The sequence below is a fragment of the Cajanus cajan genome, chromosome 1, assembly GCF_000230855.2.
Source record: "Cajanus cajan strain Asha chromosome 1, NIPB_CcT2T_4, whole genome shotgun sequence".
NCBI classification, from domain to species: domain Eukaryota; kingdom Viridiplantae; phylum Streptophyta; class Magnoliopsida; order Fabales; family Fabaceae; genus Cajanus; species Cajanus cajan.
Genome location: NC_138517.1, coordinates 11,223,072 through 11,237,118, shown reverse-complemented (window position 1 = coordinate 11,237,118; position 14,047 = coordinate 11,223,072). Strand labels below are relative to the sequence as shown.

General features: G+C 30.2%; 1 protein-coding gene across 1 annotated transcript; it reads left to right on the top strand.

Annotated features, from left to right (window-relative positions):
• Positions 1-2,514: 2,514 nt before the first annotated feature.
• LOC109800278 (auxin efflux carrier component 1) lies at positions 2,515-6,478 on the top strand. Its single transcript, XM_020361060.3, has 6 exons — positions 2,515-4,026; positions 4,189-4,435; positions 4,577-4,662; positions 5,019-5,176; positions 5,915-5,991; positions 6,104-6,478. Exons 1-6 carry the CDS (start codon positions 2,856-2,858, stop codon positions 6,168-6,170), a joined length of 1,806 nt encoding a protein of 601 aa, XP_020216649.1. The 5' UTR covers positions 2,515-2,855; the 3' UTR covers positions 6,171-6,478.
• Positions 6,479-14,047: the final 7,569 nt, after the last annotated feature.

The window sequence follows — 14,047 nt, the reverse complement described above, 5'->3', positions numbered from 1 at the left end:
ACTCAAGTTCCTAGAGTTGATTTTGATTAAACTTTTAACCTTGTAGTATCATCTACCTTGTAGTTTTATAATTAGAAATAAAAAAAATAATATTACTATATCCTGTCTTTATTTATAAAATTAGATTGTTAAAGCCTAAACCTAGCAACTAAAAGAATATTATAATAAAGAAAATATAATTAACATAAAAAATAAAAGATTTATTAAAGATTTTCATGATAACTTTTATAAAATATAAAATATTAATTAGATTTCTTAATAATAAAAACATTAAACGTAAAACAAAATGACATCATCCATTCATCTCGTACACTCCATCAAATTTGGAGTAACATCTCTTCCCCTTAAAAATTGTATAAGAATATAATCGAAACATATGAAAAATAAAAATTACAAAATTTTGGAGAATTTACTGCACCCCTTTCATATCTCTCTAAATTTTTCCAATAAAAAAGATAGTGATGCCTTGTCTTCAACTCCTTTATTTTCCACACTATTCTTTTTCCTACAACAAGTTGAAGTTGATTGTTTCTAGTTTCTCGTGGAACATATAGAACAAAGAACACCACAGAGTTAGTGATTATTTTATTAATAAAAGAAAAACGTAGCATGGAGGAGTGGGCTATTAATATTATCCCATGCACCTAACAAAATGAACCCGAAGCTCTTGGAAGTGCAAGCCTAATTAGATATGGTTGGGAAAAGGACAATTTATGTCCACGTGATGCTTTGAACCCTCTTCTTCATCTCATCTATTTGTCCTCTCTTCTATGCATTTGGAACTCCTCCATGGCCTTATCTATCTTAGATCCACCACTCTCCCATCTTATTATTCATCTAAATGCTTCTCTTACCACTGATTTGATTTTATTAATACTATTTTATGTCATTTTTTAAGCTAAAAGAAATAAAAAAAGTTATACATTAATTACAAATTATTATGTATAATAAATTTATTGACTATTATAATTAAGAGCCTTACATATAGTGATGCTTTATTGTTAACGCAAAAGCTTTTACACTAGCATTACGTAACCATTGAACCCTTCTTTTAAGTGGTCGCATTGAGATTAAAACTTATCACCTCATGCATATTATATTCCAATAATAATTTTTTATTGCTTAGTAATGTAAAAAAAAAAAAAAAAAATTTAAAATGTCAATGTATGATCATTAAAGTTTTTTTTAGGTGATAGTAAAAAAGTAAATTAGAACCTATCACCTCATATACACTACTCCAATAACGAGTTTTTGTTAGTCAACAATGTAGAAGTTTTTGCATCAATGTATTATCATTAAACATTTTTTTAAATGGTAACATTGAGATTAGAACCTACAACTCATCTATAGTACTATAAATTTAATAGAAATAAACAAGTCATCTTATATAGTTAAACGTAAAATGTAATTAAAATATAGTTAAAATATGAGTTTAATTGACTTACTACAATAGTTTAATATTGATGGCAAAACTATAATTATGAATGGCAGAACATTCTAAATTTTGCAAAAAAACAAAAATAACAGGGCTTGATAAAGATCATACTGATTTGAATAATCTTGTATTTATATTTAGTGGTATGGTAGGCACTGGTCAGAAATACAGTCATGAATGCGACCAGACAGCCATGAACCTCAAAACTTGGTTTAAGTCGATATGCAAGTTGAATCAAGTGAAAATTCAACTTTGATGCTTTTGTATTAACATTTTCCATTTTAATTAAATCATAACTTTGTAAAAGATTTTTCTCCTTTTTTAATAAATATGTTCTCTGTGATTGTCTTTCTTTCTTTCTTTTTCCGTTAAATTGTTATTGGCCAACCAGAAAAACAAAGAAGAAAAAAGAAAAAATAAAAAAGAGAAGAAGCAGATTTGATTCTTTCAACAGACACAATATTGAGCTAGACATAATTATTCAACAGGCACATTATGCTTAAAATGGTTTACTCAATGCTCAACTAGTATGATTAAACAACACAAGACACAATTTTTTATTTCTCTTTCTTTTTCTTCTCGCCTTCATAAAGAAACTGTGGATCCAGAGAGAAAGAGTTCCTTTACAAAGCTTAAAGCACTCCCCAAAACAAGTACTTTGAGACATCCCCACCTCAACCCAAAATGCTTTTCCTAAGCTTTTTGTGACAAATTTAGGACCCATAGAATAGAATGTAGGGAGAGCCTCACACCCACCCAAGTTTCCAAACCCCATCAAATACACTTCTCAAACCCCAAATTCAAACAAAAAAAAAATAAGATACAAGAAATTATTAAGTAATATAAGAATATCAAGTATCTATGATCTCATTCAATTACACTACATGATGTGTATATTTAAGTTTTTCAACTCATAAATTTTTTAATTGAATTTGATTAAATTTAATATAAAAAATTAGTTATCAAGAATATGATTTAATACCACCTAATAATTTATACTAAGCAGCCCAATTACCAAACCCATCAAATAACCCCAAGCCAAGCACCACTTCCTTCCCTTCTCAAACCCCAAATCCAAACACAGTTCAAAACAAAAAGCAAAACAACAAAGTGAAAGAAAAAAAGAATTTCATTTTTTAAAAGGCAACAAAATCCCCCCACTCTGCCTTGTGCTTTGGGGACTGCAAGTGCAACCTTGCTTGCAGCTCTCAAAGCTGAAAAAATATTTGCTTCATATTGCCAACCACTCACTCACTGCCCCAAAAACACATGCTCTTCCACATCCCTATTATATCTTTTCAATTTTCATTATCATCATCATCATTACCACCAACTCCAACTCCAACTCTCCCAAACCTTCCTATATATCCCTCCTCTCACTTCTTCTAGTCTTTGAGACTTCACAACTCAACACAAAAAGATGATCACCTTACTAGACTTCTACCATGTGATGACTGCAATGGTACCACTCTATGTGGCCATGATATTAGCCTATGGCTCAGTGAAGTGGTGGAAGATCTTTTCCCCTGATCAATGTTCTGGTATCAACCGTTTTGTGGCACTCTTTGCAGTGCCTCTCCTTTCCTTCCACTTCATAGCCTCCAACAACCCTTACAAGATGAACCTTCGCTTCCTAGCTGCTGACACCCTTCAGAAGATCATAATCCTAGTCCTTCTTGCACTTTGGAGCAACTTCTCCAAAAGGGGTTGCTTGGAATGGACCATAACCTTGTTCTCCCTCTCCACCCTCCCAAACACTTTGGTCATGGGAATCCCTTTGCTCAAGGGTATGTATGGAGACTTCTCAGGGAGCCTCATGGTGCAAATTGTGGTCCTTCAGTGCATCATTTGGTACACCTTGATGCTCTTCATGTTTGAGTTCAGAGGTGCTAGAATGTTGATCTCTGAGCAGTTTCCTGACACTGCTGGTTCCATTGTCTCCATCCATGTTGACTCTGATGTCATGTCTTTGGATGGAAGGCAACCACTTGAGACTGAAGCTGAGATCAAGGAAGATGGGAAGCTTCATGTGACTGTGAGAAAATCCAATGCTTCAAGATCAGATATCTTCTCTAGAAGGTCTCAGGGTCTTTCTTCCACCACTCCACGCCCTTCTAACCTCACCAATGCAGAGATATACTCTTTGCAATCCTCTAGGAACCCCACACCAAGAGGGTCTAGTTTCAACCACACTGATTTCTACTCAATGATGGCTGCTGGTGGCAGGAACTCCAACTTTGGTGCCTCTGATGTTTATGGCCTTTCAGCTTCTAGAGGGCCTACTCCGAGGCCTTCTAACTATGATGAAGATGGTGGGAAGCCAAAGTATCATTACCATGCTGGTGGAACTGGACACTACCCTGCACCAAACCCTGGCATGTTCTCTCCCTCTAACGGGTCTAAAAGTGTTGCTAATGCTAATGCCAAGAGGCCTAATGGGCAGGCTCAGCTGAAGCCTGAGGATGGGAATAGGGACCTTCACATGTTTGTTTGGAGTTCAAGTGCTTCACCAGTTTCTGATGTGTTTGGTGGCCATGAGTATGGAGGTCATGACCAGAAAGAAGTCAAATTGACTGTTTCTCCTGGAAAAGGTTTTCTTTTTATTTATTTATTTTTTTTCATTGCAAGTTGGTTTTGTAAGTCTAATATGGTGTTTGGTTTTACTTTTCAACATGTTTCCAAATACACATTTAGTTTTTTTCACTTTTGGCTTATCCTTATGTGGGTGTTTCCTTGTGGTGTTTGGTGACCAGTGGAGAATCATAGGGACACTCAAGAGGACTACCTAGAGAAAGATGAGTTCAGCTTTGGGAATAGAGGAATGGATAGGGAGATGAATCAGCTTGAGGGTGAGAAAGTTGTAGATGGGAAGCCAAAGACCATGCCTCCAGCAAGTGTGATGACAAGGCTTATTTTGATTATGGTGTGGAGAAAACTTATCAGAAACCCCAACACCTACTCTAGCTTAATTGGACTCACTTGGTCTCTTGTTTCATTCAGGTAAGGGGGGAAAAATCTCTTTTACCATGTATATTATTATGCATATTTCATATGTAGTTGTACCACTCATTCTTGTTTCTTTTGCCTTTCCATTTTGATTGATTGTGGCTGAGTGTTGTGTTGTGTTGTTGTTTCTTGCAGGTGGAATATTGAGATGCCTGCCATAATAGCGAAGTCTATTTCCATATTGTCAGATGCAGGGCTTGGCATGGCCATGTTCAGTCTTGGTCAGGACAATTCTCTCCTTACCTTGAAAATTAGCTTGTTCCTTTTGACATCATCTTTGCTTGAGAGAGAAAAAGAAAAAGCAGAAAATCTTTTGTGATTGTTTACTTTGATTTATGATTATTATTATTATTAAGCAAGCAAGGACTAGGAGGCGTGATAACAAGAGAAAAAGCAAACAGTATAATGTTATGATAATGTGGTGGCTCCTTTATGATAACTTTTTGCCAAGTTTTGTGATGATGTGGGGTTGTTGGTGGTGGTGATGATGATGAAAGGTCATTGATTCATTCATCACAAAGGGGTGATTGACTGAGAGTGGTGGTGATACTGATGGGCATGCTTTGCTTTTTGACAGGTCTGTTCATGGCTTTGCAACCGAGGATCATAGCATGTGGAAATTCCATAGCAGCTTTTGCCATGGCTGTGAGATTCCTTACAGGTCCAGCTGTCATGGCAGCTGCTTCCATTGCTGTTGGACTCAAAGGTGTTCTACTACACGTTGCCATTGTTCAGGTGTGTCTCTCTCTTCTGTTCCCTTCTTACATAGACAGTACAATACAACATTCATTGCATAAGCTCCAAACATTACTTTATATTTAATTAACATATGCATCCACCTGTGCCAAGGGCCCCCAAGGATAAGCTACTTTATTGCCATCTAAGTAAAAATAAGTTATTCAGTCAATAGTGTCTACATCTTTTGAAGGATAAGTTCCTTAACTTTTAAAACAGGAGAAAGCTTGTGTACAATATTATAAGTAGTGCTATTTTCTCATCAGAATTGGAATTTTATTATAATAATATGTATTTATTATTAAAGTAAAATCTTAATTTTGACCAGAGAATATCTCCACCTCTACCGATACTTAATTATTATATTGTGTACAGGTTTTGTCTATAAAAAGTCGTATTAATGATAATTATTGGTTCATAGTATACAATGATACATAGAAATTAAACTATAATTGTTTAAATTTAATTTTACTAGTACAACAACAAAATGTTTCATAGAAAAGATGTTTTACAATAGAATGTAAGAAGTAACATTAACTGACTGTGAAGGCTGAAGATCAAACCTCAAAGAATGAAAACAGTAAACAAACTCGCAAGTCCTATTTGGAAATGAATATATAAAAACTGAAGATCTTAGTGCTAATAGTGAAAATTGATGTCATATTTGTGATTTTACAACAAAGATTTGAAACTGCATGCAGTTGACATGTTTGTTTGCTTCTTGTGAAAAAAATATAGGCAGCTCTTCCCCAAGGAATTGTCCCATTTGTCTTTGCAAAGGAATATAATGTACATCCTGATATTCTCAGCACAGCGTGAGTATATATACAAATCTTGTGGCTCAATAAGAAATTTCTCTCCCCACCCTTCATTAAATTTCTTTCTCTTTTGATCCTAACCAATGGAGCAATTCTTCATTCAATGCAGTGTTATTTTTGGGATGTTGATTGCATTGCCCATAACTCTAGTGTACTACATCTTGTTGGGGTTGTGAATGGAAGAAATGATGGATGATAATACAGAAGATTCACGTGTGGCATCCATGCAAAGCTCGATTGAGCATCAGAAAAAGGTTCACAAAGCAATAGAAAAGCATCACGGGAATTATTGGATAGGAAGAACCACCCCAGGATCATTTTTTTTTTTTAAATTTTAATTTTGATTTTGTATTTGTTTCTTTTTCTTTTTGAATGAATTGCCCTTCCCTAGTAGTATAAATTAATGTAAAATCATGATGTAGCTAATTTACAAAATGATTATCTTGCTTAATTTTATATTATAATGTCCTCGGATTCCATGTCACTTATCAAATGAAGGAAAAGAAAGCATGGGAAACTTGTTGATGAAAATGCTAGTGTTATGATCATTAATTCCAACATATTGAACTTCGCGTTGCTTTTATCTTTCACTGTTTACCAACTAGTGTCTAAAGCTTTTACGGTGAAAAGAAAAAGTTTAAAATTTTAAATATACAAAGTAATATTAAACTAAAACCATCGTGTTGATACTTGGATAATTTAATATATACATAGATAATAGAGGGTTTTACTTAATATAACAGTATGCTTCCTTATACGAATTTTTTTACCAAATAATATATTTTTTAAAAAAATTTACCTAAATAGTAATTTTGCAAATTTATTTCCCCAACTAGCAACTTTGTAAATTACTTGAACCTACAACAAAAAAAAATTTAAAAAATATGTAAACAGTAAATAGTACTAGTTAAAAAAATAAATTTACACAGTTGTTATTTGGATAAATATTTTTTAAAAATATATTATTTGAGTAAAAAACTCTCCTTATACTTAATTGATTTAATAAGTTAAATACTATATTAAATTTTAACAATTTTATTATTAAATTAATTTTTTTTAATATATATCAAATTTATAAACTTTTAAAAATTAAAATTATTTGATATTTTATTTTATTAATTTAAATTAATAGATAATTATAAAAATATTTTATAAATTAATTTAAATTTATAAAATAAAATATCAAATAATTTTTTTTAAAAATTTGTATACTTGATTTATACATTAAAAATATTTAATTTAATAATTAGATTGTTAAAATTTAATATAAAATATGAATTATTGAAAAATAAATTTGAATAGATTTGTTCTTGAAAAAAAATAGATCTTTCTTCGTGTATATATATATATATATATATATATATATATATATATATATATATATATATATATATTTAGTCCCTCTTTTCTCACACAATAATTGAATAATTTTGTTATAACAATTAAAAATAATTAAATGTTTATTTCATGTTTTTGCGATATTAAAGTATTTTTTTCTTCTTATTTTATATAGAAAATTTTATAGAAAATTTGATTATAACATTGTTAATTGATTAAAAGTCAAGATAATTTTTACTATTAATTAGGATCATAATATTGATATACATTTTTTTTTGTCTTATAATAAGTGTTGTGTTTAGAAAAAATAAGTTTTCTCTCTCATAATAAGTTGTGTTTGGGAAAAAAATTAGTTATAAAATAATTGTATGTTAGTTTTTTAATGTAGTATTAATTATCTTATTTTCATTTATACTCCCATAATAAGTAATTATTGTGTTTTATTATTAATTATTATAATGTTATTTTTGTTAAATTATTATTTTTTTACATCTATTTATTAACTTTTTTTATCTGTGTAAAACAACTTTAAAAACAGAGACTAAGGTAGTAATTTCGCTTAACTTAGTTTTTTTATTTTTCATTTTTGGATATTTTTAGTAGAAAAATATTTTTTTAGTTATTATAGTTTCACTTACCTTACATCTTAGTCTCTGTAATTTATAATAGATCTTTTTAGTCTCTGTGATTGTTTAATTATTTTTGTCCCTATAACTTAAGATAGTTCTTTTTAGTCTTTATATTTGTATTTTTTTATAATTATTTTAGTCCCTACTGTTTATCTTTTAATAATGTTGTCTCTTTTGTGTTGATGTAGTAGATGCATTCAACTTTGTATTTCTAATGTCAAATTTATTTTGCTGGATTTATTTTAAATTAAGTTTTTTGACGTTTTGTGATTCTTTTTTACCCTCACTTGGGATGTCCATTATTGAGACACTTCTTTTTTCAATTTCACTTAATTAAATACATTTACGATAAACTTAAAAGAAATAATGTTACAAAAAAATTAAAGACAATGACAGCAAAAAATTAAAAAAAAAAAGGTAAGTATAGGAAAAAAAAATATATCTTAAACATAGGGACTAAAAAATATTAATAAAAATATACAAATATTTATTTTAAATTATAAGGATTAAAAGGTAAAGTAAGGAAAAGTGAAACTAAAGGAGTAAAAAAATATTTTAATCTTTAAATAATTCTTCAATTTTATTCGGAGACATAAATATTTGAGTTCAATCCTATTTAGACATGTTTATCATATATTTGAGATATTAATTATTTAAAAAAAAAAATGAGGAGATAGAAAAATGATACTCTAAAATATATGTTTTTTCTTTTGTTAAGAAAAAAAATAATATTTTTGTCTCAAATCTCTAGGATCAACCTATTGATGAGAGGTTAGATAATATATATAAAATTTCAAATTTATAATCTAGTTTCGTTTTAATAATTTTGATGGATAAAATTTTTTCTTTTTTATATTTTCAAATGATTTTTATTGCACACTCTCCATATCAACTTGACATACTTAATTAGCAGTTTTAATTAGTTACTCAGGAGTAAATATTTCATTCAATATGTGGTCAGGAGTAAAGCTCATTTTTTAAGATTATTAATTTAAAGTGCTTTTTTTTTCTCATTTATTTTAATAGTCACCAACGTTTCATTGGACTAAATCGACACATTTACTTTTTTAGAAATTAATTATATATAGAAAATAATTATTTGGTAACTTTTTTCTGGAAAAACCAAACAAATCAGATAATAAAAAAAAAAGAAGAAGACCAAATTGAAAGTTTCCTCATCAGTTCAACTAACTAAATGCTTATTTTGAATATTTCAAAACTGTATGGTATAAATTCATTGTAAATAAATGTGAAATTAACATAAGGAGGATGAAACTTAAGCAACAAATCTTATGGTATAAAAAAGGAAATGAATATTGTAGTGCAAGAAGGGCCCGTAGGGGTTTGATTTGATAATTGATATGGACAGGTTTGGAATATTGGGGGACAACATTCATAATCCAAAGTTTCTCTCACTCTCTTCTTCTTCTTCTTCTTGATCTTTTCTCCATCTATATTCTTTTAGTTATACACAATTTGCCTTTTTGTCACCCCTTTCCTTTTCACTCATCGCTTCTATTTGCTGCCTTTGCATGACATCTTTTGGAACCCTAGAATAAAAGCCTAGGAGCCAATCAACCCCTGCCCCCCAATAATTCACTTAACACCTTCCAACCAATTTCTTCTAATTCTAGTTCCTCTAATGCTTGCACAAGGTAATGTCACCAGGGTGCCTTCTCCTTTTAAATGGAAATATATAGCTAGGGAAATGGTTGTTATTACTCAATCACTTGTTTTTGTTAACAATACTTTTTTTTTTCATATTATTTCTAATTAGTATTAGAGTTTTACTTTGAAAATTCATATATCTCTTTTAATATTATGAAATATTTTATTACATAAAGTATTTAGAATAAAACTTAAATTTTAATCGAATAACAACACAAATCACACCTACCGAACTTATCTAAATTTTCTTTATTATATTATCTAATAATTTAAAAAAAGTAGTTATAATTTGATAACTACTTTAATAAGTTTACCTTTCTATGATGTTGTGTAACCAATTATTTAAATTAAGATAAGTCACATTACTTGACAAAAGCTTATGACCTATTCTACACTAGACAAAGGTTAGATTAGTCTATTTTTTTTATTTATAAAAAATAGGTATATACTTTATTACAATATATATTTTTTAAAAAAATATTAGACATAAAAATATGCTTATATCATATGAATAAGTTATGTAACGTAGTTAGTAGACTGGAACGGAGCGTTCCCAGATTGGAACGGGTCGTTCCAAATTACTAAAACAAGGGTAATTTAGTAGCCTAGAACGGGCCGTTCTGGAACGGGCCGTTCCAAACTACTAAATAGGCCTACGAATCTTGGACTGGAACGAGCCGTTCCAAAATGGTCATTGTGAGTTAAATCCCACTCCAGAACGGGCCGTTCCGATTTTAGAACGGGTCGTTTTAGACGTGCCAGAACGAGCTGTTATGGTTTCAGAACGGGCCGTTCTGAATGTGAATTTTACACATGATGAAGGAGCCTAGAACGTGATATTTCAGATTTGGAACGGGTCGTTCTGACCAGTTCAGACTTCTATAAATAGAGGTTGTGGACAGTTGAGGAAAATAGAGGTTTTAAAGAGAAGTTCTAGAGAGAAGAACTCTAGACTAGAAAGCTATTTTTGGAGAGTTGAAGTTCAAGAGTCAAGTTTTGGAGGATATTTCTTCTTCTTCTTCTTCCTTTCAGATTCTTGGCTTTTAGAGCCAATCTTTAGGTAAGGGAAGCTAGATTGTAAATTTGTTGGTTGTATATGAGTTGTGTTACAAGATGAAAATGTTGTGTGTTGCTAATATATGATTAAATATTTATTAATGATGTTGTTGGTGATGCTTTCATGATGAAAATGAGATGTAAATGAGATGCATGTTGTAGTTAAGTTGTGAAGTTGTTTACAAGTTGTGTGTTGATCTATGATATTGTTGAAGCTAGTTGAAATTAAGTTGATAACGTTGCTATATGTTATGTGTGGACATGTTTATGTTGTGAAATATGATGAGATGTTATTAGTAGACTGTGTTGTCAAGTTGTTAGAGAAAAGTTGTATGTTGCTATAAAGTTGTATGTTGTGTCATGTGTTAAAAAAATATTATTTTATGATGATTGAGTTGTAAATTATGGGTTGAGCTAATAAGTTGTTGAGTTGATTGTGTTGTTTAAAGTTGAAATGAGATGTTGTGTTGTTAAAATGTGTTGTTAAACAACGTTGATAAGTTGTTGTGCTGATATACCATGTTGTTTAAGTTGAAAGTTGATTGAGATGATGAGTTGAAAGTTTTGTGTTGTTTAAGTTGAAAGTTGATTTAGATGATGAGTTGAAAGTTGTGTGTTGTTTAAGTTGAAAGTTGATTCAGATGATGAGTTAAAAGTTGTGTGTTGTTTAAGTTGTTAAGCTGAGTTGTGCTGTTGAGTTGTAAGCTGATTCAGTTGTGATGATAAGTTGTTGATCACTAGGACTAGAGGAGATGTTTTCGAAGTTGCTCATCCCATTGTGCGGATTGAGATAGTTGTGGTGCTCTGAGATCCCAATTTGTTGAAAACCCTCCTTGGAAAGTTGTCCCTTGGAGTGGACGTTGTGTTGTTCTCCTCTAGGACTTAGTTGATCCCGTGTGTGGGCAAGGTCGAGGCACACGTGTACAAAGCGACCACGGCATAGGGGCAAGGTCAAGCTATACCAATAACAAAGCGACCATGGTATAGGGGCAAGGTCGAGCTATACCGATTACAAAGCGACCACGGTATAGGGACAAGGTTGAACTATATCAATTACAAAGTGACCATGGTATAGGGGCAAGGTCGAGTTATACCGATTATAAGGCGACCACGGTATAGGGGCAAGGCTGAGCTATACCAATTACAAGCGGCCAATTTGAGTAAAGTACGAAGTCGGGAAGTTAGTTCCTAACCGAGTACTATACTTCCTTGTTTAAGTGGCAAAGTCGAGAAACCATTATCGTGTTGTGGATTGATATCCAAATTTGCTGTGTTTTTGGTTCGGTAGGACCTAGCCACTTAGATTATTCACCACATTGTAGGAGATCTCCGAGTTGAAATGCGTGACGATGCCTAAGTTGTTGATGAGTTGATTTGTTGTTGATATGAGTTGTATATTTGTTGTTGTGTTGTTAAGCTGTGATTGTGTTGTATGTTGACCTTGTTGAGGATGATGATAGTGTTGTTATGTTGTAAGTTACTTTTAAACATGTGTTGTTGAGAGATGTGTAATACATGTGTTAGTTGTTGTTATGATGAATATGGTAACTATTCCAATGGTTTGTACAGTAGTTGCGTTGAAGTGTTGATATGTGGAACCAAGTTGAAATGACGTTAAGATGTATAGTGTATGTTGTTTGTCTCATGTGTCGAATGCGAAGATGATTATATAGTTGTTATGTTGCATATTAAATTATTATGAGTTATTTATTGTCTCTAACTTACCCTTGCATGTTTCCATGTAGTTTAGACTGCGATGATCATACGTTGTATGAGAGCATGGCAGGAATAGACTGGAAATAGCTGCTAGAGGCCACAGGAAGTGCCTAGAGATGGATTTTTTTTATAGGCTACCTTATAGTAGCATATTTTGTTGTATATAATTGGTTGCTGTTGGTTGCTTTATTAACAACTTGTGTTGTAAATATTTTATTATACTATTTTAGTATATATATTTCAGTAGTGTGTAGTGTTATTTCGTAGTGTGACGGCCATGACAGGTCGTTACAAGCTAAGCTTAAGTTTTTAAAAAAATAATTTTCACTTTTACTTTAGTATTAAAATATTATAAAATAGGCTTTTGAATAGAATTGTAGGTGAGACTAAATTTTTATGTAAGATAGACCATATCTTTAAAATAAACTTACTATAGGTAAATTAGACCAAACTTTTTGTCTTTGTTCTAAATAATAGTTATTTTATTTTATTTTTATAATTTATATTTTATTTCATAAATATTTCTTATATTATCCTATTAGTCCATTAGCCAAGATATTAGAGACACTTCATATATCTATATAGAAAAAAATAATATGAAATTAATATAATAATGACCTGATAGTAAGTAGTTTGATAAGGTTAATAACACTCACTAGAGTAAATTTAGATATATTTTGATATCATCTTAAGGAAGTGATTTAAGAGACTAACTTAATTTTACAAAATTGACTTGTAAAGTGAAAATTATTCATAATTTATATACATTATTATGATCTTATTTTTAGATGTTGTGAGATCTTTAACAATTTACTTGAAATATTTAATATTTTATATTTTATATTTTTAATCCTTAACAAATGCCTTAAGGATGCAGATAAATTATTTAAAAAAATCAAGATGACATTAATTAGCTTTTGTTCAATTTTATTATAATTTTTTTTAATATTTTAGTTAATCGAATTTATAGAACATTAATAAAATGAGAATATGAAATAATTAAATAAACATTATATGCTCCCTGTAGTTTCTTTTATAAGAACATTTTAAGGATGTTTTATCCATCTTTTCTATAGGATTTCCTGGAAATTATTTACTGCACTATTTCCTCTTACCAAAATGTCATTGATTGTTCTAATATTTTATGGTCTATAAATAGTAAATGTGGTAAATAAATCAGTTTCTCAAACTCTCTGCTAACTGGTAAGGATATGAGAATATCACTATATATTCACAACTGTCTTTCTCATCATTTATTATTTGGGCCGGGTGTGAATAAAAATAATTTAAATAAATCGGTTCAATTTGAAACCAAAATGTACTATTTAAAAAAATCGTAGTCAATTTTTTTTTAAAAATTAATCACATTGTTTATATAAAATAATTTTAAAAATTAAATCGCATTGATAATTAAGTTCGATTCACTATGTTTTAAATAATAAAATTAAATTAAATCAAAATAATTTACTTATATTTCATGGTTTATTAATTTATAGTTTCACATAAAATGTTTAAATATTGCTTAGGATTATTGTATTTTTGTTTTTTATTGTCTTTAAATTATTAAAATAAATGTTAGTTATCAAATAATATTTTATAATTAATTTTTTAAATGATAATTATAATTTTTTTTAATGATTTTGAGT